The sequence below is a fragment of the Hyla sarda genome, chromosome 5 (genome assembly GCF_029499605.1).
Source record: "Hyla sarda isolate aHylSar1 chromosome 5, aHylSar1.hap1, whole genome shotgun sequence".
Lineage (NCBI taxonomy): Eukaryota > Metazoa > Chordata > Amphibia > Anura > Hylidae > Hyla > Hyla sarda.
This window is the reverse complement of record NC_079193.1, coordinates 65,852,210-65,877,963: the sequence shown is the minus strand read 5'-3', so window position 1 is coordinate 65,877,963 and position 25,754 is coordinate 65,852,210. Positions and strand designations below refer to the sequence as shown.

General features: G+C 41.9%; 1 protein-coding gene across 1 annotated transcript; it reads right to left on the bottom strand.

Moving 5' to 3' along the window:
* Positions 1–11,997: 11,997 nt before the first annotated feature.
* XRCC2 (X-ray repair cross complementing 2) lies at positions 11,998–24,960 on the bottom strand. The gene is made up of 3 exons (XM_056519602.1): positions 24,720–24,960; positions 15,752–15,833; positions 11,998–12,883 (listed from the first exon to the last, which is right to left on the bottom strand). The coding sequence occupies exons 1-3, from the start codon at positions 24,756–24,758 to the stop codon at positions 12,159–12,161; spliced, it is 846 nt and encodes a 281-aa protein (XP_056375577.1). The 5' UTR covers positions 24,759–24,960; the 3' UTR covers positions 11,998–12,158.
* Between the last annotated feature and the right edge of the window lie 794 nt (positions 24,961–25,754).

Sequence of the window (25,754 nt, the reverse complement as noted above, 5' to 3'; positions counted from 1 at the left end):
AATAAATTATGTATTGATTCACATATACAATATGTCTACTTTATGTTTGCATCATAAAATTGACGAGTTTTTACTTTTGGAAGACATCAGGGGGCTTCAAAGTTCAGCAGCAATTTTCAAATTTTTCGCAAAATTTTCAAAATCGGAATTTTTCAGGGACCAGTTCAGGTTTGAAGTGGATGTGAAGGGTCTTCTGGTTAGAAATACCCGATAAATGACCCCATTACAAAAACTGCACCCCTCAAAGTATTCAAAATGACAATCAGTAAGTGTGTTAACCCTTTAGGTGTTTCACAGGAATAGCAGCAAAGTGAAGGAGAAAATTCAAAATCTTCATTTTTTACACTGGCATGTTCTTGTAGACCCAGTTTTTGAATTTTTACAAGGGGTAAAAGGAAAAAAATCCTCTCAAAATTTGTAACCCAATTTCTCTCGAGTAAGAAAATACCTCATATGTGTATGTCAAGTGTTCGGCGGGTGCACTAGAGGGCTCAGAAGCGAAGGAGCAACAATGGGATTTAGGAGAGTGAGTTTTTCTGAAATGGTTTTTGGGGGGCATGTCCCATTTAGGAAGCCCCTATGGTGCCAGGACAGCAAAAAAAAACACATTGCACACTATTATGGAAACGACACCCCTCAAGGAACGTAACAAGGGGTATGGTGAGCCTTAACACCCCACAGGTGTTTGACAACTTTTTGTTAAAGTCGGATGTGTAAATGAAAAAAAAATATTTTTCCACTAAAATGATGGTTTTTCCCCAAATTTTACTTTTTTACAAAGGGTAATAGGAGAAAATGCCCCCCAAAATTTGTAACCCCATTTCTTCTGAGTATGGAAATACCCCATATGTGGACGTCAAGTGCACTGCGAGCGAACTACAATGCTCAGAAGAGAAGGAGCACCATTGAGCTTTTAGAGAGATAATTTGTTTGGAATGGAAGTCGGGGGCCATGTGCATTTACAAAGCCCCCTGTGGTGCCAGAACAGTGGACCCCCCCACATGTGACCCCATTTTGGAAACTACAACCCTCACGGAATGTAATAAGGGGTGCAGTGAGCATTTACACCCCACTGGCGTTTGACAGATCTTTGGAACAGTGGGCTGTGCAAACAAAAAAAATTAAATTTTTCATTTTCACAGACCACTGTTCCAAAAAATCTGTCAGACCCCTGTGGGGTATAAATGCTCACTGTTCCCCTTATTACATTCCGTGAGGGGTGTAGTTTCCAAAATGGGGTCACATGTGGGTATTTATTATTTTGCATTTATGTCAGAACCGCTGTAAAATCAGCCACCCCTGTGCAAATCACCAATTTCGGCCTCAAAGTACATAGTGCGCTCTCACTCCTGAGCCTTGTTATGCGCCCGCAGAGCATTTTACGCCCACATATGGGGTATTTCCGTACTCAGCAGAAATTGCGTTACAAATTTTGGGGGGGCTTTTTTTCCTTTTACCTCTTGTGAAAATAAAAAGTAAAGGGCAACACCAGCATGTTAGTGTAAAAAAAATTTTTTTTCCACTAACAGGCTGGTGTAGACCCCAACTTTTCCTTTTCATAAGGGGTAAAAGGAGAAAAAGCCCCCCAAAATTTGTAGTGCAATTTCTCCCGAGTACAGAGATACCTCATATGTGGCCCTAAACTGTTTCCTTGAAATACGACAGGGCTCCAAAGTGAGAGAGCACATGCGCATTTGAGGACTAAATTAGGGATTGCACAGGGGTGGACATAGGGGTATTCTACGCCAGTGATTCCCAAACAGGGTGCCTCCAGCTGTTGCTAAACTCCCAGCATGCCTGGACAATCAGAGGCTGTCCGCAAATGCTGGGAGTTGTTGTTTTGCAACAGCAGGAGGCTCCTTTTTGGAAACACTGCTGTACAATATGTTTTTTATTTTTATTGGGGGGGGACAGTGTAAGGGGTGTATATGTAGTGTTTTACTCTTTATTAGGTGTTAGTGTAGTGTAGTGTTTTTAGGGTACATTCACACTGGCGGGTTATGGTGAGTTTCCCGCTAGGAATTTGTGCTGCGGCGAAAAATTTGCCGCAGCTCATACTTGAAGCAGGAAACTTGCTGTAAACCCGCCTGTGTGAATGTACCCTGTACGTTCACATGGGGGGGGGGGGGGGGGCAAACCTCCAGCTGTTTCAAAACTACAACTCCCAGCATGCACGGTCTGTCAGTACATGCTGGGAGTTGTAGTTTTGCAACAGCTGGAGGCACACTGGTTGGAAAATACTGAGTTGGGTTCTGTTACCTAACTCAGTATTTTCCAACCAGTGTGCCTCCAGCTGTTGCAAAACTACAATTCCCAGCATGTCTGATCACAGAAGGGCATGCTGGGAGATGTAGTTATGCAACAGCTGGAGGTACGCAACTACAACTCCCAGCATGCCGAGACATCTGTTTGCTGTGTGGGCATGCTGGAATTTGTAGTTTTGCAACATCTGGAGTGCTACAATTTAGAGACCACTGAACAGTGATCTCCAAACTGTGGACCTTCAGATGTTGCAAAACTACAACTCCCAGCATGCCCAGACAGCAAACAGCTGTGTGGGCATGCTAGGAGTTGTAGTTTTGCAAGATCTAGAGGGCAGTATAGAGATCACTCTGCAGTGGTCTCTAAACTGCAGACCTCCAGCTGTTGCAAAACTACAAATTCCAGCATGCCCACACAGCAAACAGCTGTCTGGGCATGCTGGGAGTTGTAGTTTTGCAACATCTGGAGGGCTACAGTCTAGAGACCACTATAGTGGTCTCAGACTGTAGGCCTCTAGATGTTGCTATGCAACTACTCACCGGCTTCCGTCGCAACCGGGAGCCGTCCTCTTCTGCCGCACGCCGCCGCAGATCTCCGTCGCCGATCCCCGTCGCTCCGCTCCCGGAGGGGTAAGTGGACTCCGGCGCCGCTCCTCTTCGTTTTCCCCGTTCTGCCCCGCCTATTGTGGGAGGGCAGGACGGGGAAAACGAAAGTAAACCCCTCCGCCCCAGATCTGCTATTGGTGGTCGCGTCTAGACCACCAATAGCAGAGATAGGAGGGGTGGCAACTCTGCCACATCACTCCTATCGCTTTAGGGGGATCGTGGGTGTCTTAGACACCCGCGATCCCCCTTCTATTCCGGGTCACGGGTCACCATAGACCCGTAATGACCCGGAATCGGCGCAAATCGCAAGTGTGAATTCACTTGCGATTTGCGCCGATCGCCGACATGGGGGGGTCTAATGACCCCCCTGGGCATTTGCACGGGGTGCCTGCTGATAGATATCAGCAGTCACCCCAGCCCGGTCCCCGCCCGGCGCGCGGCGGGGGCCGAAATTCCCACGGGCGTATGGATACGCCCTTCGTCCTTAAGTACCAGGACGCAAGGGCGTATGCATACGCCCTTCGTCCCCAACAGGTTAATCAATTTTTTATAAATTCTTTTGGGAATAAAAGGTTATAAAAAAGCAGCTATTTTGGACTTTTTTAAATGTTTCTATTCACACCGTTCACCGTACGGTATCACTAACATTTTATTTTAATAGTTCAGATATTTACGCACGCGGCAATACCAAATATGTATATAAAATATTTTTTAACACTTTTTGGGGGTGAAATAGGGAAAATGGGACAATTGATGTTTTTATTGGGGGAGGGGATTTTTCACATTTTTTTTACTTTATTTTTAACTTTTATTTTTACACTTTAATGGTCCCCATAGGGGACTATTTATAGCAATCAGTCGATTGCTAATACTGTTCAGTGCTATGTATAGGACACAGCACTGATCAGCATTATCGGTCATCTTCTGTTCTGGTCTGCAGGAAGGCAGATCAGAGCAGAAGACGCTGGGAAAGCAGCAGATCCAGGTGAGGGGACCTCCGTCTGCCATGCTGGATGATCGGATCGCCGCAGCAGCACTGCGGCCGATCCGATCATCCATTTTAGTGACCGCGATGCTGCAGATGCCGTGATCTGTATTGATCACGGCATCTGAGGGGTTAATGGTGGACGTCCACGGGATCGTGGATGTCCGCCATCACGGGCGGGTTCCTGGCTGCGATCAGCAGCCGGGACCTGCCGCGCATGATCCGGGCATCGCTCCGATGCTCGCGGTTATGCTTAGGACGTATGTACGTCCTGGTGCATTAAGTATCACCTCACCAGGATGTACATTTACGTCCTCCGTCGTTAAGGGGTTAAAGAACTAGCTGCCAATGAGAATATAGTGGTGCGACAAGCAGATAAAGGGGGGGGGGGGGCCTCAGTCGTTGTGATGGACAAACTGTTGTACAAGAATCTCATCCTAGAACAGTTGAAGGACACTACAACCTACAGAAAAATAACATCTAATCCTACAACAGTAGTGAGAATAAAAATGGAATAATTATTAAATGAAGGAGTGTGTCTAGGCATACTCAGAGAGAAACAGAAAAATTATCTGCTACCGGATTTTCTGAAATGCCCCATTTTTCATGGGTTCCCCAAAACCCACAAACATATATTTCCTCCTCTGCTTCGCTCTATTGAATTGGGCATTGGCTCGCTTCAGGAACATCTGAGCGAATGGCTGGATCATCTCTAGTAGCCTCTTGTATCCCGGGCCATGGGATTTATACGGGACACAAAAACTTTACTCCATGCTTTACAGTCATTTTCGTGGGATGCACGAGATAAGTGGCTGTCGTGCGATCTCACCGCATTGTATACATGCATACCACATGAAGCAACCATAGGTTTTACTCCAATTAAAATCAAGCTCTTAACCCCTTGCCTAAACGGCACTGCGGCATGGCAGGGTTATGAAGGGAGCTCAGGAGCTGAGCTCGCATCATAACCGCAAGGTCCCGGCTGCTATCAGCAGCCAGGACCAGTGGATAATACCGGACATCGCCGTTCGTGGTGTAAACGCGATGTCCTGATCAGCTAGGAGGTATCAGGAGGGTGCCTTACCTGCCTCCTGTACGTCCGATCAGCGATTTATTGCTCCACGCCTGAAATCCAGGTTTGCGCAATCGACCGCAGATCCCACTGATCAATGCAATGCAATGGCATTGATCAGTGTATTGAATCAATGTACTGCATGTTATAGTCCCCTATAACATTGCAAAAAAAAGTGAAAAAAATGTTAATATGATTTGACCCCTTCTCTAATAAAAGTCTGAATCACCCCCCTTTTCCCATTTAAAAAACTGTGTAAATAAAAATAAACATATGTGGTATTGCCGCGTGCATAAATGTCCAAACTATAAAAATATATCATTAATTAAACCGCACGGTCAATGGAGTATGCACAAAAAAATTCCAAAAAAAGTCCAAAATAGCATATTAAAGAGCTAGAATAAAGAGCAATCAAAAAGTCTGATCAAAACAAAAATTATACCGATAAAAACTTCAGATCAGGGCGCAAAAAAATTAGCCCACACACTGTCCCGTATGCTGAAAAATAAAAAAGTTATAGGGGTGAGAAAATGACAATTCTAAACGAATTAATTTTCATGCATGTAGTTATGATTTTTTCCAGAAGTACGACAAAATCAAACCTATATAAGTAGAGTATCATTTTAATCATATTTACCTACAGAATAAAAATTTACTGTGTAGAAATGGAAGTTACAAAATGGCATTTTTTCTTCAATTTTGTCGCACAATGATTTTATTTTTTGGTTTCGCCGTAGATTTTTGGGTAAAATGACTGGCATTACAAAGTAGAATTGGTGGCGCAAAAAATAAGTCATCATATGGATTCTTAGGTGCAAAATTGAAAGAGTTATGATTTTTAAAAGGCAAGGAGGAAAAACAAAAGTGCGAAAACTGAAAAATGCTTGGTCCTTAAGAGGTTAAATAGTATATTTTGGATGTTTTATTGTTTGTGTTGAAACAACTTTTTTTCTTTTAATGGAGAATTTTACTTTCAAGTAACTGGATGACCTATGGGGGACACATTTTCCCCTTCTTTAGCTAATTTATACATGTCCCGCTCGGAGGAGGTCTATCTATATACAGCAAACAACATCTTTCACCCCCCTAGTGGGGTGGTACAGACAATGTATAGATGACCTCCTCCTGGTGTGGAGAGGGACTGAGGAGGAGGCATCCTCTTTTCTAACATATCTTAATCCTAATTCTCACAACCTTAGGTTTACTCATCAGCTAGATGTTAATGACACCAATTTTCTAGATGTCACTCTAACAGGAGACACCGTGAATCATGTAGTTCATACACAACTTTTTCGCAAACCTACTTCTGGAAACAACATATTACACGCTTATAGTAGCCATCCTAATCATACTATTCACAATCTCCCTATAGGAGAATTAATACGTGCAAAAAGGGCATCTTTTACTGTGACTACATACCATAGTACGTGTAAAGCTATTAATTATCTGAAGAAACGAGGTTACACCACCTCCATTCTTAATAGAGCGAAACGTATATCTGACTCTAAAGACAGAGATATGTACTTACAGGAATTCCCATCAACTTCTTGCAGTACCAGCTCAACGTACATTACTACTTTCTCTACACCATATATTATTGTCTTTAAGAACATTATCTGCTCACTCTTACGTATGCATCTGCCCATTCTACACCAAGACCTTAATTTGGCAGATCTACTGTAGAAAGGCCCAAGATTTGTAGCCAAAAAAGAAACAAACAATCTTTGAGCAACCTATTATCCCCCAGTGAGTTTACATTGGTGGACTTTAATGCTAACTGGTTGACAACTAAAGGTAAATGACAAATACAGCTGAATTCACATCCACAGTAACAAAAAGGAAATACCCTATCAAGTCACTCATAGATTGTAATACTACCCATGTAGTATACATGGTTACCTGCACTAAATGTCAAATTCAGTACGTGGGGTGTACAACGAAAAAACTTAAAATCAGTATTACAGAACATTTTCGTTGTACCAGCAATCATTAGTCAGTAATCGATCTGTATCTGTTCTAACCAAACACCTTAGGGATCACCATTATGGCGACACCACTGGTTTTAAAGTTATGGGAATTGAAAAGGTTTTTCCATGTCGCAGAGGAGGGGGCTGGACTCGGAAGTTGAAGTCCAGAGAGACTTTCTGGATTTTGACTCTAATTGCTATTATTCTCTATATCTCAGTAGCTTTACTATAATATACATAGCGGTGTACATAAAAACATAGCTTGCTGATAGGTACATTTTTATACACTTGTATTTCTGTGCAATGGGCATACATACATGGGAATTTCCATTGCATCTTTCTGTTGCATGGGTATTTAATACACACATTGGCCCTCATTTACTATTCTAAACGAAACTTGTTTTGTCAGGTTTTTTTGGCGCATCTTTGTCTGCGACATGTCGCAGACATCGTGCGCCAGTTTGCGACACGATGCAACATTTTTTCCCGACGGACCCGATGTGGATTCTCCCAAACCCGAAAAAGGAGCGTAACCCGACATTTCTGAGCTTTCCCACATATTTTTTCCCGACAACTCAGAGGAGTTGGAAACCAAAACCAACAAAGCCCACGTGCGACAAACAGGATGCGACATAATAATAAATACCAGGGGAAAAAAGCAGTCGGGTAAGAAAGCAAGATAGACTTACAACCCGATTTTCTAAGTAAATGAGGGCCATTATCTTGTGAGTTTATTTCATATGCTATTTTTGTACCACTTTTTTCAGGGTACATATGCCATTTCTGTTTCTATTTTTCATTTTGTCTGTTCCAGAATTGAATTTATATCATTATTGCTTTTTTTGTCTATAGTATCAGACACCTCTCTAGTGTAGGTTATTTCATTCACTTTTATTTTCATTGAACATTTTTAATTACTAGATATGGTGTTTTGCCTACATACATTTAAACTACATGATTGCCTGAACATTTCATCTATATCATTCACTTATGTAAGTAAACAGAGAATGAATTACATATGTTATGGACACTCATTCACACGTTCCGTTATACTCATTACTTACACTTACAATCTAGACTGCAGTTTATATGTGTGTGTGGTGACGTGTGAGCTTGTGTTCTTTGTCTGACTTACCGTGTGGATCTGTTCCGCAATTTGTGGCTTTGTATGACCGAAACTGAACTTGCATACGTCATGATGATTTTGGTTCCGGCCCGTGCCGGCTCCTGACGGGCTCATTTGAAGTTGTCACTACTTAAGGGGCACATGCCCATGCACATATTGCCATGACTAAGAACCACATTTGGCTCGAAATGCATCAGTCTTTCATGTTTTATTACCATTCTGGATATCCTATTGTTTTTAATCTCGATGGAATAAAAGTGAAGTTTTAATTATTCATTTTGGTTTTGGAGCAGCTGGAGGCCCTTGCTCTTTTGACCCCTTCTTCCAGTTTCTGCCCAGGATACGGCCTGCTATTTGCCTACCCTGCTCTCCAAATAAAGTCATGGTCTTCCGTCATGGAACAGTCAACAGTGGTGAGCTGAATCTACATATTTTTTTCTTGTACTCTTTACATTAGTACTGTTCTCCATTCTGTTGGTATACCACTTGTACTAATTCTTAACTTTTCAATAAAAGCAAACAAAAAATCCCCTAAAAAAAGGGAAGAGTCTATTATTAGTTTATGGGGAGAAATGTAGCCAGGGTATAGATTCAGTTTGCCGATCTAGCTGTATATATGAATACCCAGACCAAGCCAAGATTACATTAGTATTTTCCTCAATATAAATGTTAGTTTTGGAATCCCAGGAGCTGGAGTGTTATTCATTCAACCTTTCCCCATGGACCCTTTCTAAATACAAGATGAGGTTTGTGAGAGCAATTTAAAAAGTAGTCATAAAACTCTTGACGGCTAAAGAGAGACCTCACCTTTAGGACCACAAACATTACCAACAAGGGTCCCTAAGTTCCTGTATAGGGAGTCGTCTTAACCAGCGGGGTGATTTTTGAGCTTCGTTCTAGCAATATGCTTAAATATTATTTAACATATAATAAAAGAATAATAATAAATGAAGAGACAGAGATTTGTAATTTGCAAATAGTAAAAAAAAAAAGACAGCTTAAAGTCTCTTAGAACTTAACTAGCACAAGCCTGGAAAGATTTGCAGAATATTGCTCCTGTTTATACTATGAGTCTTTTTTATATAAGAATAGTTTTAATGAGGGAAGCAGCTACATCATTAATATAGTTCTAATGTACACATGCAAAAGTTCTTAGGGAAATTGTGTCACACTTTCCGCTTCAAAATGACTTGGCCCGAAAATGGGACTGAAAACAGTTGCTGTAAAACACTGACTCCAGTAGAATTATGCCAATAACGGCTCTGGGGAAAATGACACTTTGTTTGTCTAATGGTGTGCCAACTTATATAAAGCGTTATTAAACTATTGTCATTTCCTTCTTCAAGTCATTAACTATTCCAAGCCCTAAACGGAGGGCACAAGGATGTAGAGAGACCAATAACAACTACACATTAATATTAACACTATATAAAAAGAAAAGAAAATACTTTTTTGGTGCCTTAAGACGAAACCCGGGAGTCATTAAAGTCAACAGTAATTATTAGTGAAACTTGACATAGCTAAAAGGCATTTGGTGACGGGGAAATGATTTGAAGCTGGATTAAACAGGTTTAACATATTTTCCTAAAATTAAGTGGCATTAAAAACTGTGGTATTCCAACTAGGGGATAATAATTCCATCGAAATTAATGAAATGATGTAGTGGCTGAATGGATGCCGGACTTCTTTTCATTGCCTTGGTTGATGCTAGGACTTGGCTTTGGCGAGTCTATTTTTCAATGATTAATGCAATATTAGAACAAGGAACATTTTGTCTTCTGTAAATCTCTCATCTTCTGCCATACATTGGGTGGTCACGATTTGTTCTGGATTAGCCTTTATGGCAGGACACAGAGTAGATCCTTTTTTAGATGCTGAATAGCTACTTCATGTATTTATATCTGCTCTGTACGTATGCTGGTTGAAGAAGACATACCATCAGGCAGGTCAAACGGTCTATGGATATGCTGTTTTCAGCCACTGTATAATGTTTTTCAAGCTATCAAAAAGGTCCTGGTGCTTGTATGAGAATAGGGACCTTGTTTGTTAAGGACAGTGGCGAGGGTACTAGAAAAGGGAATCCATCACGTGACACATTTTAATAAATAACAAATATTTCTGCCTTATTTGCATAGATTTATAACTTATATTTCAGATTGCTATACTGCACACGTAGTCTTTCCTGGAAAAGATATCTAATTTGAACTTCGCCCAGAGAAAATTTCATAATGCCCTCATTTTCCACCATTGCATATACTTCAGCCAGCCTGACGTCACCCTGGTTAACCTTGTGCTGTGTTCCAGTACCACCTCAGAGCTGCTGAGGTGTATATCTGTCGTGTGGCCGAGGACTTCTCTTTTTAAGTATCTAAGCTTATATCTTAGTATCGGGAATTAAACTTGTACAATCTGCTATTTTCTTTGTTAAAATTTCTACCTATTTGTATACAATGAAAGTGCAAGGGTAAACATTTTTACTATTTACTGCCGCCACTGGTGGATTATATGTAAGGACACATGGAACATTGGTCACGACTACCCTCAGGTTAGTTTCTATGCAGAAACTGCTAGAAGGTCTAAGGAAGGAGTCTCCCAGGTCCAACTCTCTCCCCTCCATTGATTATAACATGAGTTAGACCTGGCTCAGTAACAGTGATCATGGCACCAAATAGCTTTCAGCAGGTTTGTACCCAAGACTGTCTCCAGTCCCCACTTAGAGGGCATTTTTGACTAAAATCCTGTTCCTACTCTGAGAATGAGAATTGTCTAGTCAGAAGACAGAATAGCTGAGAAAGGACTCTACTGCAAACACTCAAGTCTTTGTGGGCTTGCAGCCGGTGTTAATGCTGCATGGTTATCACTTCACAATTGCCTTTAGCATATGCCATGCGATAGGGAACTATGCCGAACATAACCGTGAGTACAGTCTTCTCAAGTATCTAGACCACAGTTAACCAACCTGTGTCCACCCTCTACAGTAGAGAATTGCCTAATTAGTCTGTGCACACATGTTCACTAGCAACGCAAAAGTGCTAAACGTATACCCAAGACTTTCTGGCAGAAGAATCTTTTACAAAGTAACTTACAGGGAGTTATGACCAATATCCACACATCCATTTTGAAGTATTGCAACCCTGTGTCATAGAGTAGCTCTAAGCTTAGTACAGTGGCCCCTCAACATACGATGGTAATCCGTACCAAACGGACCATCGTTTGTTGAAACCATCGTATGTTTAAAGATCCGTGCAATATAAAGTATAGGACAGTGGTCTACAACCTGCGGGCCTCCAGATGTTGCAAAACTACAACACCCAGCATGCCCGGACAGCCGTTGGCTGTCCGGGCATGCTGGGTGTTGTAGTTTTGCAAAATCTGGAGGTCCGCAGGTTGAAGACCACTGTTAGACGAAGTTGTACTTACCTGTCCCTGCCGCTCCGGACCGTCACCACTGCCCGGGATGTCGCCGTCCATCGCTGTTGCCGCGTCCCCGACGCTCCGGTAAGTCCTCTCCTTCCCCGACATCCGCGCTCTCCGACGCCGCCATCACGTCGCTACGCACGCTGCTCCTATTGGATGACGGGACGGCGTGCGCAGCGACGTGATGACGTCGATGGAGAGCGCCACCGATGCAGGGGATCCCGAAGAGGACGCGCTGGAGCCCAGAGGACAGGTAAGAGACATCACCAGAGCTCACGGGGCACCGTAAACGGCTATCCGGCGGCAGCTGAAGCAGTCAGCGCTGCCGTATATGCGATGGCCCCGACATACAAAAGCATCATATGTTGATGCTGCCTTCAACATGCGATGGCCTCTGTGAGGCCATCGCATGTTGAAATTATCGTATGTCGGGGCCATCGTAGGTCGAAGGGTCACTGTACTGCATTTCACTTTACAAACTCTAATATGTTCTAAACACCACTTAGAACTTTTCTATGACAAAAATGCAAGAATAAGAAAAAGAATACAAAAAAAAAGAAAAAAATAACTTTATTACATCAGTTAAAAAAGTTTGATTATCATCAATACTTGTTTGGCTACATTGTAGATGAAATAAAAAACCTAAAAACTCACAGATGCTGTGAATATTTGTCTCTTTGGAGCTGCACCGAAATATTTCATTAAACAGAGAAGATTCGGAGGATTAAGATATAAACTTTGCTCCAGCTTCACCAATCACAAATGAGCGCCTGATGACATTTTTGCTCTTCAGGTGGCAGGATGTGACAGAAAACGTTGAGCTATTACTCTCTCGTTTTTGTTCTTTTGAGAAAAATACTCTGTTTGTAGTGACATGCTGCCACAGTTTGCAGAGATATGGTTTGAAGTCTAAAGCAGGAGATGTCTGTTTTTCCGAATTCAACGCTTCACTGTTTCCATTGTACATCTTCTGCATTATAGTTTGTGTGGAAGCAAAAAGAACCAGTTTGTATTCCTTAGTTAATTTATCCAGAAGCTCTATGCATTTCCTTATATTGAACTCCTGTCTAGAAATGGTTTCTCCTCCGTTATTCCGGTCGATCCAGTAAAAAGACGACAGACTATCTACGATTAATAGACACAGGGAAGGGCGACTGCAGAACATGTTCTCTAGGGAGTAAAGTGTGAGAAGCAGCTGGACACTACTATTGCAGTAGACCAAGAAGAACCTGCCCAGACATTGCTTCACAGTCTCTTCGTCACTTTTTGATAGTCTGTGTTCAAGTATAGTGACCAGACGGAGCATGTCAAAGTGATAGTCTGTGTCTATATAGACCACCTCCACTTGTAAGCCACCATCGGACGCTGGCAAGATGCACCGGGAAATTAGGTGGCAAAACATTTCTGTTTTACCAGAACCTTCAGGACCATGGAATTCAATAATATCGCCTGGATGTGATGACCCCCCCACCCAAAAAAAAAAAAAAAAAATCACAGGAAAAGTTAATTCACATCTATTCTTCTCAAACAACCATCATTATCACCCTGCCTAACTAAACCTCAGATAGCCAGCACAAACATGAGTCACATACATTGACAAAAGAGCCGTACATTTTTTGCTATCCACAGACCTGGAGATAATATAGTAACTTTATTTAAATGGTCTGGAATTAAATGGTCTAAACTGGCATAGTACAGTAATAGCATAGTACTAAATGCTAAGGCTGCTTTCACACTATAAAATTCATCCGTTTTAAAGATCCGTTTGATGTTCCGTTATGAAAACCCTGAAAATCGTCCATTAAACGTCCGTTAGAAAATCCTATTATAGTCTATGGGATTTTTACATTATCCGTTTTAATCCATTATAATCAGTTATTAATAATGGACGTTATTTTGTGACGGAAGATAGTAACGGGAGAAATAGTACATGCACTATTTCTTCCGTTCATTCTCCCGTCACAAAATAACGTCCGTTATTAATAATGGATTATAATGGATTAAAACGGATAATGTAAAAATCCCATAGACTATAATGGGATTTTCTAACGGACATATGGGATTTTCTAACGGACGTTTAATGGCCGATTTTCAGGGTTTTCATAACGGAACATCAAACGGATCTTTAAAACGGATGAATTTTATAGTGTGAAAGCAGCCTAAGTATTATAAGTGGCATTTAGCTTAGTACTATACCTTGCAAGGAGTGTTTGTAGATGGCAACAATTTACACTTAATGGGGGAGATTTATCGAAAACCTGTCCAGAGAAAAAGTTGCTGAGTTGCCCATAGCAACCAATCAGATCGCTTCTTTCATTTTTGAAAAGGCCTCTCAAAAATGAAAGCAGCGATCTGATTGGTTGCTATGGGCAACTCAGAAACTTTTCCACTGAACAGGTTTTGATAAATCTCCCCCAATACGTTTTTTGGTTCTTGACAATCATATACTGCAGTAAACACGTTAATAACCATACGTTTTTGTATAAATTGTGATATTTTCTTGTTATGGCAGATGCAGTGTGTTTGCACAGTTAACAGTGATAAAATAAAGTGGAAGTTCACGCTTTGGTTAAGACCCAGTGTGTTGAATACATTTTTCATTGCTTACAGTATAGCTGATTCCTGCGATTTTTGGCAAGTTCTTCCATGCATGAAAGGTATCATGAACAGGACTTGGTGGGCTGACATAGCCGTATGGTTTTCTAGGTGACCAATACTGAACATGATTAAAATTCAGCCAAGAACATGAATCCTAACTTATTATTCATGGTCTTAAATGCTATATACATAATAGCAGGGTTTTCGTGTGTAATGTTATTACATAAAACATATATACAATTAGTTATACCCAGGGCTCAAATCCTGCAGGAACACGTGGGAACTGAGTTCCTGCACTTTTTCTACAGTAGGAGCACCGTTCCCATTAGCAGGAGTCCTGCAGGACCAACCCTAATGTGGAAGAATTCCCACACTTTTTTTTTTCCTGGACTTGCCCCCTGGTTATACCAAAGAATAAGACATTTTGTCTTCGTAGTTTGTATGTCTTACAACAACATAATACAAGTTCAAAACTCCTTCAACAGAATCAGTCTGCAACTCATCTTTTTGTGTTTCTGAATCTAAGCTGAAATGTTACAACCAAAGTTAAAGGTGTATCTATCATTTAGACAGACTTCTGACATGTCATTGTAAAAAGTCATAAATCTGATCGGTGGGTTTCCAGGTGCCGAGACCCCCACCGATTGATAAAACAAAGGATCTGAAGTGCTAGGCTGAGCTCTTTGCCCCTTCATTTCTGTTTGCCTCATCTCAGAAGGCAAAGCAAGTGCAGAAAATTTCACAGACATTTAGTAAATCCATACAATGGCCTCTCCACTTACAAGGGCCTCAGGTTACAATATTTTCAACATACAATGGTCTTTTCTGGACCATTGTAACTTGAAACCAGACTCAACATACAATGCTACTGTCAGTCCAGGTCTGTTAAAAGTGTCACTGACTGGAAGGGGAATTTCAGCGGTAAAACAACTGTATTACTTAAGTGCATGCACTGACTGGGTGTCTGGTAGCGCCTCCCAACAGTACCGGGAGGTACTACTTGTTCTGTACTACTCTTTACTAGTACCAGGGTTAGCTGCTCCTTTGATCACTATTTTACTTTTTGGGACACTGTGCAGGACCGTGAAGAAGTTCTTGGCCTCCACATAGACAGTGATTACAGCTCCCAGCAGATCTTTCTTTTATATGTAAGGATTTGCTTTATCTCTATTAGCTATCTACTTATTTTTGTTTAATCCTCACATTTTCCTATTTTTGGATGCCATTTTGGGGGCTCTAGAAAAAAATTACCAGGTTTCCATAGAGTTATGGTCTCAACATACAGTGGTTATAACATACAGTGGTCGTCCTGGAACCAATTCATATTGTAACATGAGGAAGCACTATTGCTAACTGAACAGAAAATAAGATGCAAAGTGCTGAGCCAAGCGCTTTTGCCCCTTAGTTTTATCGATTGGAGGGAATATAAATTTCTGACTTCTTGTCACTATGGCATGCCAAAAGTTTGTTAAAATGATAGGTACACTTTAAGGTCACTGATCAGGTACTTTGATAATGAGAAGAGTCTAAATTATATTTAGAGTTGTTAAGTGGTTTTAGATAATACGTTGGCATGAAGTGGACCATATAAAATGCACAAAATTGCAGGCATACAATCTGTCAACAACATCTGGGCTACAAAAAAGGAAAAAAAAAATCTCTTTCTAGACACATAGACCACAATATAAAATTTGTAAATTTAAATTCTGAATAATTTACCTTGTAAAGGACAATCTCCACTGGCAAAAAGCAAAGGCTCCAGGTCTTTCAATGAAGCACGTCCCTCAAGTCTTGCAAGTAACTTAAAAACATTGCAAATAAGATACATAAAATAACTGATGACTATAATAAACACATAGCAGACTGTTCATTGTATTACTGTATTGCCCAAAAGATAAATAAACAAACAAAACACTTTGCAATTACACTTCAAAAAATTTATCTATTGTGGCAGGTAATGTGTTCCTATCTGGTGCAAAGTGAATTTGTTTTTTTGACTCATCCACTCATATCATTTGCGATGGCGAATGCAACAAATAACATACTTATTTTCATTCCTTGGTTAATTAAGTATAGTAAAAAAAAAAAATTATAATGGGAGGAGGTCCGACCGCTGAGACCCCCTGCAATCTCAAGAACAGGGCCCCCATGGTGTTCTCAGGTATCTAGTGCTTCTGTAGACAATGCACGAAGTGTGTGCCAATTGTAGGGGTCTTAGTGGCCCACAAAAATTAAGCCTAAACTGTCTGAACTTGCAGTCATGGCCATAAATGTTGGCACCCCTCAAATTTTTCAAGAACATGAAGTGTTTCTCACAGAAAAGGATTGCAGTAACACATGTTTTGCTATACACATGTTTATTGCCTTTGTGTGTATTGGAACAAAACAAAAAAAGGGAGGAAAAAAAAAAAGCAAATTGAACATAATGTCACGAAACTCCAAAAATGGTCTGGACAAAATTATTGCCACCCTTAACTTAATATTTGGTTGCACACCTTTTGGAAAAAATAACTGAAATCAGTCACTTCCTATAACCATCAATTAGCTGCTTACACCTATCAGTCAGAATGTTGGACCTCTCTTCATTTGAGGTCTCTTTTATTGGAAAGGCGCCTTTTCCCAACAGTAATTTTAAGATCTCTCCACAGGTGTTCAATGGGATTTAGATCTGGAATCATTGCTGCCACTTCAGAACTCTCCAGTACTTTGTTGCCATCCATTTCTGGGGGCTTTTTGACTTATGTTTGGGGTCATTGTCCTGCTGGAAGACCCAAGATCTCGGACGCAAACCCAGCTTTCTGACACTGGGCTGTACAGTGCGACCCAAAATCCATTGGTAATCCTCAGATTTCATGATGTCTTGTACACATTCAAGGCACCCAGTGCCAGAGGGAGCAAAACAACCCCAAAACATCATTGAACCTCCACCATATATCACTGTAGGTACTGTGTTTATTTCTTTGTAGGCCTCATTCTGTTTTCAGTAAACAGTAGAATGATGTGCTTTACCAAAAAGCTCTATCTTGGCCTCATCTGTCCACAAGACGTTTTCCCAGAAGGATTTTGGCTTACTCAAGTTCATTTTGGCAAAATGTAGTCTTGCTTTTTTATGTCTCTGTGTCAATAGTGGGGTCCTCCTGGGTCTCCTGCCATAGCGTTTCATTTCATTTAAATGTTGATGGATAGTTAGCGCTGACACTGATGCTCCCTGAGCCTGCAGGACAGCTTGAATATCTTTGGAACTTGTTTGAGGCTGCTTATCCACCATTCGGACTATCCTGCGTTGACACCTTTTATAAATTTTTCTCTTCCATCCATGCCCAGGGAGATTAGCTACAGTGACATGGGTTGCAAACTTCTTGATAATGTTGCGCACTGTGGACAAAGGTAAATCTAGATCTCTGGAGATGGACTTGTAACCTTGAGATTGTTGATATTTTTCCACAATTTTGGTTCTCAAGTGCTCAAACAGTTCTCTTCTCTTTTTGTTGTCCATGCTTAGTGCTGCACACGGACACACAATGCAAAGACTAAGTGAACTTCTCTCCTTTTTATCTGCTTTCAGGTGTGATTTTTATATTACCCACACCTGTTACTTGCCCCAGGTGAGTTTAAAGGAGCATCAAATGCTTGAAACAATCTTATTTTTCCACAATTTTGAAAGGGTGACAATTTTGTCCAGCCCATTTTTGGAGTTTGGTGTGACTTTATGTCCAATTAGCTTTTTTTCCTCCCTTTTTTGGTTTATTTTCTATACACACAATCTTAATATTAGATAAGTGAGGGTCCGGCTCCCGGCACCCCCCCCCCCCCCTCCCCTCCCGATCAGCTGTTTAAGGAGGTTGAAGCCACTTCAATGTTTAAATTTGTTGCAGGTGAATTAATACTTGCACATGCCATACTATTTGAGGTGGTGGCACAAAGTACTGCAGTGTTGTCCTATTCAATTGCATAGTACAGTGTGTGCAAGTATGAACTGGTCAGCAGCCAATGTAAACAGTAAAGAGGATTTGAAGAGCTAAGCGGCAGAGGTGCCAGGAGTCAGAACCCTGCCGATATAACACAGACAACCTATCCCAATGTTTCTCTACTAGTGTGCCTCCAGCTGGTGTAAAACTACAACTCCCAGCATGCCTGAAGGCACACTTGTCTGGAAACATTGGTCCAGGTACTTTTTTAGCTTCCCAACCACGTCCGACAGCTACAACCAGGCCAGAGGGAGCCCTTGATGTATCATGTGGAATATCCAGATGGGAATACCCCTGAAAGGGTGCAGTCTTTTAGTCTTTCAGTATACAGGGCTTCTTTTTGAATTTTCATCACAGCATCACATGGGGAGATTTATCAAAACTTATATGAAAATTTGACCAGTTGCCCTTAGCAACCAACCAGATTGCTTCTTTCATTTAAAAAAAAGGCCTCTATAAAATAAGTTATCTGATTGGTTGCTATGGGCAACTGGTCAACTTTTCCACTACACAGGTTTTGATAAATACCTACGGTATATGAGGACTTATTTTTTGGGTATTCGAAATTATTTTGGGAAAACCAATTATCCATTTTTTTTTGTAACAGTGCCACGCTTAGCAAAGTTTTATGCACTAGTCCTGTTCCTCAATAAAAGGCTTGTGCACAGAATTTGACTGAGCGTGGCATGGTTGCTTCCGAAACTCTACAACTCTGCATTCCCCCTTACGCTTCAGCTGAAGATGGTGTTGGCTTAAAACTTGGGACTAGCGCTTAAATGGGTGCTCCACTGGAATTTTTTTTTTTTATCAACTGGTGCCAGAGAGTTAAACAGATTTGTAAATCACTTCTATTAAAAATGTTTAACCCTTCCAGTACTTATTAGCTGCTGTATACTACAGAGGAAGTTCTTTTCTTTTTGAATTTCCTTTCTGTCTGACCACAGTGCTCTCTGCTGACACCTTTGTCCATGTCAGGAACTGTCCAGAGCAGGATAGGTTTTCTATGGAGATTTGCTTGTCCTGGACAGTTCCTAAAATGGACAGAGGTGTCAGCAGAGAGCACTGTGGTCAGACAGAAAAGAAATTCAAAAAGAAAAGAACTTCCTGTGGATCATAAAGCAGCTGATAAGTACTGGAAGGATTAAGATTTTTTAATAGAAGTTATTTACAAAACTGTTTAACTTTCTGGCACCAGTTGATTAAAAAAAAAAAAAAAATGTTTCCAGTGGAGTACCCCTTTAACCCCTTAAGGACCAGGGTTTTTTTCTGTTTTTGCACTTTCATTTTTTCCTCCTTACCAAAAAAATCATAACTCTTTCAATTTTGCACCTTAAAATCCATATTATGGCTTATTTTTTGCGCCACCAATTCTACTTTGCAGTGACAGTCATTTTACCCAAAAATCTACGACAAAACGGAAAAAAATGTTTCTGTAAAAATGACACCTTATCTTTATTCTGTAGGTCCATACGATTAAAATGATCCCCTACTTATATAGGTTTGATTTTGTCGCACTTCTGGAAAAAATCATGAATACATGCAGGAAAATTTATATGTTTAAAATTGTCAAACGTATATAACTTTTTTATTTTTCTGCGTATGGGGCGGTGTGAGGGCTCATTTTTTGCACCGTGATCTGAAGTTTTTAGCGGTACCATTTTTGCATTGATAGGACTTTTTGATCGCGTTTTATAAATTTTTTCATGATATAAAAAGTGACCAAAAATACACTATTTTTGTTTTGCGCGTACGCCATTGACCGTGTGGCTTAATCAATAATATTTTTATAATTCGGACATTTCCACACGGCGATACCACGAGTCTATTTTTAGTTACACTGTTTTTTTTTTTTAAATAGAAAAGGGGGGTGAGTCAAACTTTTATTAGGGAAGGGGTTAAATGATCTTTATGAACTTTTTTTTTTGCAGTGTTATAGCTCTCATAGATTGCAGATACTAATCAGTGCTATGAATAGGTATAGCACTGATCAGTGTAATCTGTCATCTACTTCTCTGGTTTGCTCCACAGCAAACCAGAGGAGAAGACCTCATGATGGTGGCAGGAGGCAGGTAAGGAGACCTCCGGCCACCATCTTAGCCGATAGCAACCAGAACCCATGGTCTATGATCCGAGTGCAGCTTCTGCACTCGCTTCATAGCCGTGACAGGATACAGGACGTAGATGTTGCAGGACGTACAAAAAATGGAAATAACCAAAAGAAAAATAACACGTAACAAAATGCATTTCAAACTAAAACATTTTCAAACTTACTATGATCAATAGCAACCAATCCAATTGCTTATTTCATTTTGCAGAGGCCTTGTTAACCCTTTAACGACACAGGACGTATATTTACGTCCTGCGCCGGCTCCCGTGATATGATGCAGGGTCGCGCTGCGACCCCGCATCACATCGCGTCGGTCCCGGTTCTCATCAACGGCCGGGACCCGCGGCTAATACCACACATCGCCGATCGCTTCTAAAGTGAAAGTATCCCGGCTAGTCAGTCGGGCTGTTCGGGACCGCCGCAGTGAAATCGCGGCGTCCCGAACAGCTTACAGGACACCGGGAGGGCCCTTACCTGCCTCCTCGCTGTCCGATCGACGAATGACTGCTCCGTGCCTGAGATCCAGGCAGGAGCAGTCAAGCGCCGATAACACTGATCACAGGCGTGTTAATACACGCCTGTGATCAGGATGAGAGATCAGTGTGTGCAGTGTTATAGGTCCCTATGGGACCTATAACACTGCAAAAAAAAAAGTAAAAAAAAAGTGTTACTAAAGGTCTTTTAACCCCTTCCCTAATAAAAGTTTGAATCACCCCCCTTTTCCCATAAAAAAAATAAAACAGTGTAAAAAAAAATAAAAATAAACATATATGGTATCGCTGCATGCGTAAATGTCCAAACTATAAAAATATATCATTAATTAAACCGCACGGTCAATGGCGTACGCGCAAAAAAATTCCAAAGTCAAAAAAAGCGTATTTTGGTCACTTTTTATACCATTAAAAAATGAATAAAAAGTGATCAAAAAGTCCGATCAAAACAAAAATCGTACCGATAAAAACTTCAGATCACGGCGCAAAAAATGAGCCCTCATACCGCCCTGTACGTGGAAAAATAAAAAAGTTATAGGGGTCAAAAATGACATTTTTAAACGTATAAATTTTCCTGCATGTAGTTATGATTTTTTCCAGAAGTACGACAAAATCAAACCTATATAAGTAGGGGATCATTTTAACCGTATGGACCTACAGAATAATGATAAGGTGTAATTTTTACCGAAATATGCACTGCGTAGAAACGGAAGCCCCCAAAAGTTACAAAATGGCGTTTTTTCTTCGATTTTGTCGCACAATGATTTTTTTCCGTTTCGTCATGAATTTTTGGGTAAAATGACTAATGTCACTGCAAAGTAGAATTGGTGACACCAAAAATAAGCCATAATATGGATTTTTAGGCGGAAAATTGAAAGAGTTATGATTTTTAAACGGTAAGGAGGAAAAAACGAAAGTGCAAAAACTGAAAAACCCTGAGTCCTTAAGGGGTTAAGAATGAAAGAAGCAAGCGGATTGGTTGCTATGGGCAACTTTCCCTCTGGACAGGTTCTGATAAATCTCCCCCAGAGTGGTTTTTTCCTTCTATTTTGGTTATTCCCTTTTGTAATTTTTTTTTTAAACTATGAATGAATTACATTTTTGGGGGATTGTATTACTACAGGATACGGAGCAGCCCTTTTCTTTGTCTGTGTCCTCCTATATGGACTGTAATGATATGTCCCCACAAGGGAGCTGACCTTCCCTTTCATATAGTCATGTAATCACGTAATCTGATCGTCCAGGGCAGTGCTTCCCAACCAGGGTGCCTACAGCTGTTGAAAAACTACAACTCCCAGCATGACCAGACATGCTGGGAGTAGGGTTGCCACCCTGCCGGTATTTTCATCTACATTCCGGGCTGTGCCGGTAAGTTTGGATGAAAAATACCGGCCATGCAATGTCCGGTATTTTTCATTCACTGACAGGGGCGGACGGAGCAGCATCCCCAGAAGAGCACTGCTTTCATGACCGGCCGTACAATGCCCAGGTCTGACACCAACAGCCGGTGACAGGGAGAGCTCCGTGCGATGACAGGAAGAGACTGTACAGTGCTGGGGAGGGGGCGTGCACCTCCTGTCTCCTCTCTCCCCCTCCTTCTCTCTGCCCCGTGCAGTCTTACAACCCTCCATAGGCAGAGCAGGGAGGGTAGAGGAGGAGAGGCCATGTATCCTGTCTCCCTCTGCTGCACAGGGCGGGTGAGTGTCTGTGTATATATGTATGTATGTGTGTGTGTGTGTGTGTGTGTGTGTGTCTGTGTATATATGTGTCTGTGTATATATATGTGTCTGTGTGTATATATGTGTCTGTGTGTATATATGTGTGTGTTTATATGTGTCTGTGTCTCTATGTGTCTGTGTATATATGTGTGTGTGTGTGTGTGTGTGTAGGGGGGGGGGGGGGGGGGTAAACTGCCTAATCTGGGGGACAACTATGCTGCCTAATCTGGGGGACAACTATGCTGCCTAATCTGGGGGACAACTATGCTGCCTAATCTGGGGGACAACTATGCTGCCTGATCTGGGGGACAACTATGCTCCTAATCTGGGGGACAACTATGCTCCTAATCTGGGGGACAACTATGCTCCTAATCTGTGGGACAACTATGCTGCCTAATCTGGGGGACAACTATGCTGCCTAATCTGGGGGACAACTATGCTCCCTGATCTGGGGGACAACTATGCTGCCTAATCTGGGTGACATCTATGCTGCCTAATCTGGGGGACAACTATGCTCCTAATCTGGGTGACATCTATGCTCCCTGATCTGGGGGACAACTATGCTGCCTAATCTGGGGGACAACTATGCTGCCTGATCTGGGGGACAACTATGCTCCTAATCTGGGGGACAACTATGATCCTAATCTGGGGGACAACTATGCTCCTAATCTGTGGGACAACTATGCTCCTAATCTGGGGGACAACTATGCTCCTAATCTGTGGGACAACTATGCTCCCTGATCTGGGGGACAACTATGCTGCCTAATCTGGGGGACAACTATGCTCCTAATCTGGGGGACAACTATGCTCCTAATCTGGGGGACAACTATGCTGCCTAATCTGGGGGACAACTATGCTGCCTAATCTGGGGGACAACTATGCTGCCTAATCTGGGGAAAAACTACCCGGCCCTCCACAATATTTTTAGTTTCTCATGTGGCCCCATGGGATAAATAATTGCCCCCCCCCCATTCCTCCTTCACCCCGGACATTCCTTAACCTGGAGCCGCCCGAGGAAAGGAGAAAGTGAAGACAAGAGACTGGTGAGACCTCTCTGCAAAATTGTGTATTTAATGCAGTGTTTCCCAACCAGGGTGTCTCCAGCTGTTGCAAAACTATTACTCCCAGCATGCCCAGACAGCCTTTGGCTGTCCGGGCATGCTGGGAGTTGTAGTTTTGCAATAGCTGGAGGCACCCTGGTTGGGAAACACTGATTTAATGTGTGAAACTATCTGCTGCGCTCTGTATCTAATCCTGTCATGTGCGATACTGTCTGCTGAGCCTGTGTATCTAATCCTGTCATGTGTGATACTATCTGCCGAGCCTGTATATCCAAATCTGTCATGTGTGATACTGTCTGCTGAGCCTGTGTATCTAATCCTGTCATGTGTGATACTGTGAGCTGAGCCTGTGTATCTAATCCTGTCATGTGTGATACTATCTGCCGAGCCTGTATATCCAAATCTGTCATGTGGGATACTGTCTGCTGAGCCTGTGTATCTAATCCTGTCATGTGTGATACTGTGAGCTGAGCCTGTGTATCTAATCCTGTCATGTGTGATACTGTGAGCTGAGCCTGTGTATCTAATCCTGTCATGTGTGATACTGTGAGCTGAGCCTGTGTATCTAATCCTGTCATGTGTGATACTATCTGCTGAGCCTGTGCATCTAAATCTGTCATGTGTGATACTGTCTGATTAGCCTGTTAATCTGACGTTGCGCTGGGGGACGTCACTCGTCATCACAGAGAGCCAGCGTTGCTGTACACACCACCACTACCGCCGCCGCTGGCATAAATAGGGTTTTGGTAGGTATTCTCTAAATGTAAATGTTTTTGTGCGATATAGAAAAACTCCCCCCACATATATATTGTATCCCTCCAATCCCCTATGCCATTTCTTAAACCCCCCTCCCATCCCCCGTGCCGTTTCTTAAACCCCCCTCCCATCCCCCGTGCCGTTTCTTAAACCCCCCTCCCATCCCCCGTGCCGTTTCTTAAACCCCTGATCCCTCAGCCCCTGTGCAATCTGGCCCCTCCCCTTTTGTAGCTCCACCCCCACATAGCCACACCCATGACCGGTATTTTTCTGAGGGAAAGGTGGCAACCCTAGCTGGGAGTTGTAGTTCTGCAACAGCTGGAAGCACCCTCGGCTCTGTAGAGAAGTATGAGCCCAAATGCTTCTAATGGACGGTGTGGTCACATGATTAGATCACGAGACCACTAACATGTGACGTCACCTGGACGACCACTTTTAGCAGTCACCTTGCAGAAAAACAAAAGTAAAATACAGTTTTAACCCATTCACTGCTGGGAAACCTAATAACTGTCCCTGGTCACAGGCAGAGTAGAACAGCCGGACACATAGTGATGGAGTGTAACTTTAGCAGCCCCGGGCAGGTTACCTGGGTGCCGGACTCTGCTCTCCGGTAGTCATCGCTCATTGTCACCTTAATGGGACACAGGAGACGGTAGATGCTATTTCCTAGCCAGCTAAAGGACCTCTGATGATGTCATGACCATGTGACCAGCCATGTGACTAGACTCGAATAGGCGGAGCCAAGGCTATTTCCTAGGCAGCAGATGGACCAGGTCCTTTAGCTGGATGGGATTTAGACTCTACCCACAGGAGACGGGAAACGAGCTGGAGATCCAATAGAGCGTAAAGGACCTTTGGTGTCGTCATGACCATGTGATCAGTCACATGGGGGAAGGCGGGGTTTTAGTTCACAGTACTGGGGAGGGGTTATAGTGTAGTGTACAGGCTGGATGTGTAGCTGTACAGTGTGTATATATGGGGGGATATTTATCAAAACCAGTGCAGGGGAAAAGTTGCCCATAGCAACCAATCAGATCGCTTCTTTCATTTTGCAGAGGCCATGTTAAAAATGAAAGAAGCGATCTGATTGGTTGCTATGGGCAACTTTTCCGCTACACAGGTTTTGATAAATCCCCCCATAGTGTGTATGCAGCAGAGCTGTGTATGTCATGTGCTTGTACCACAGTTACATTATTATAAACACTGCAATTTACATGTAGAGCTGAGTATAGCAAGCAGACCTGTATATCTACTGCAGATATGTTACATACACAGCACTGCTGTATACTCTGTTGTATTATTATATATACTGTAATATACATGTAGTAGAGCTGTGTGTGTAGTAAGTAAACACATATATATATACTGCAGATATGTTACATACACAGCACTGCTGTATACTCTGTTGTATTATTATATATACTGTAATATACATGTAGTAGAGCTGTGTGTGTAGTAAGTAAACACATATATATACTGCAGATATGTTACATACACAGCACTGCTGTATACTCTGTTGTATTATTATATATACTGTAATATACATGTAGTAGAGCTGTGTGTGTAGTAAGTAAACACATATATATATACTGCAGATATGTTACATACACAGCACTGCTGT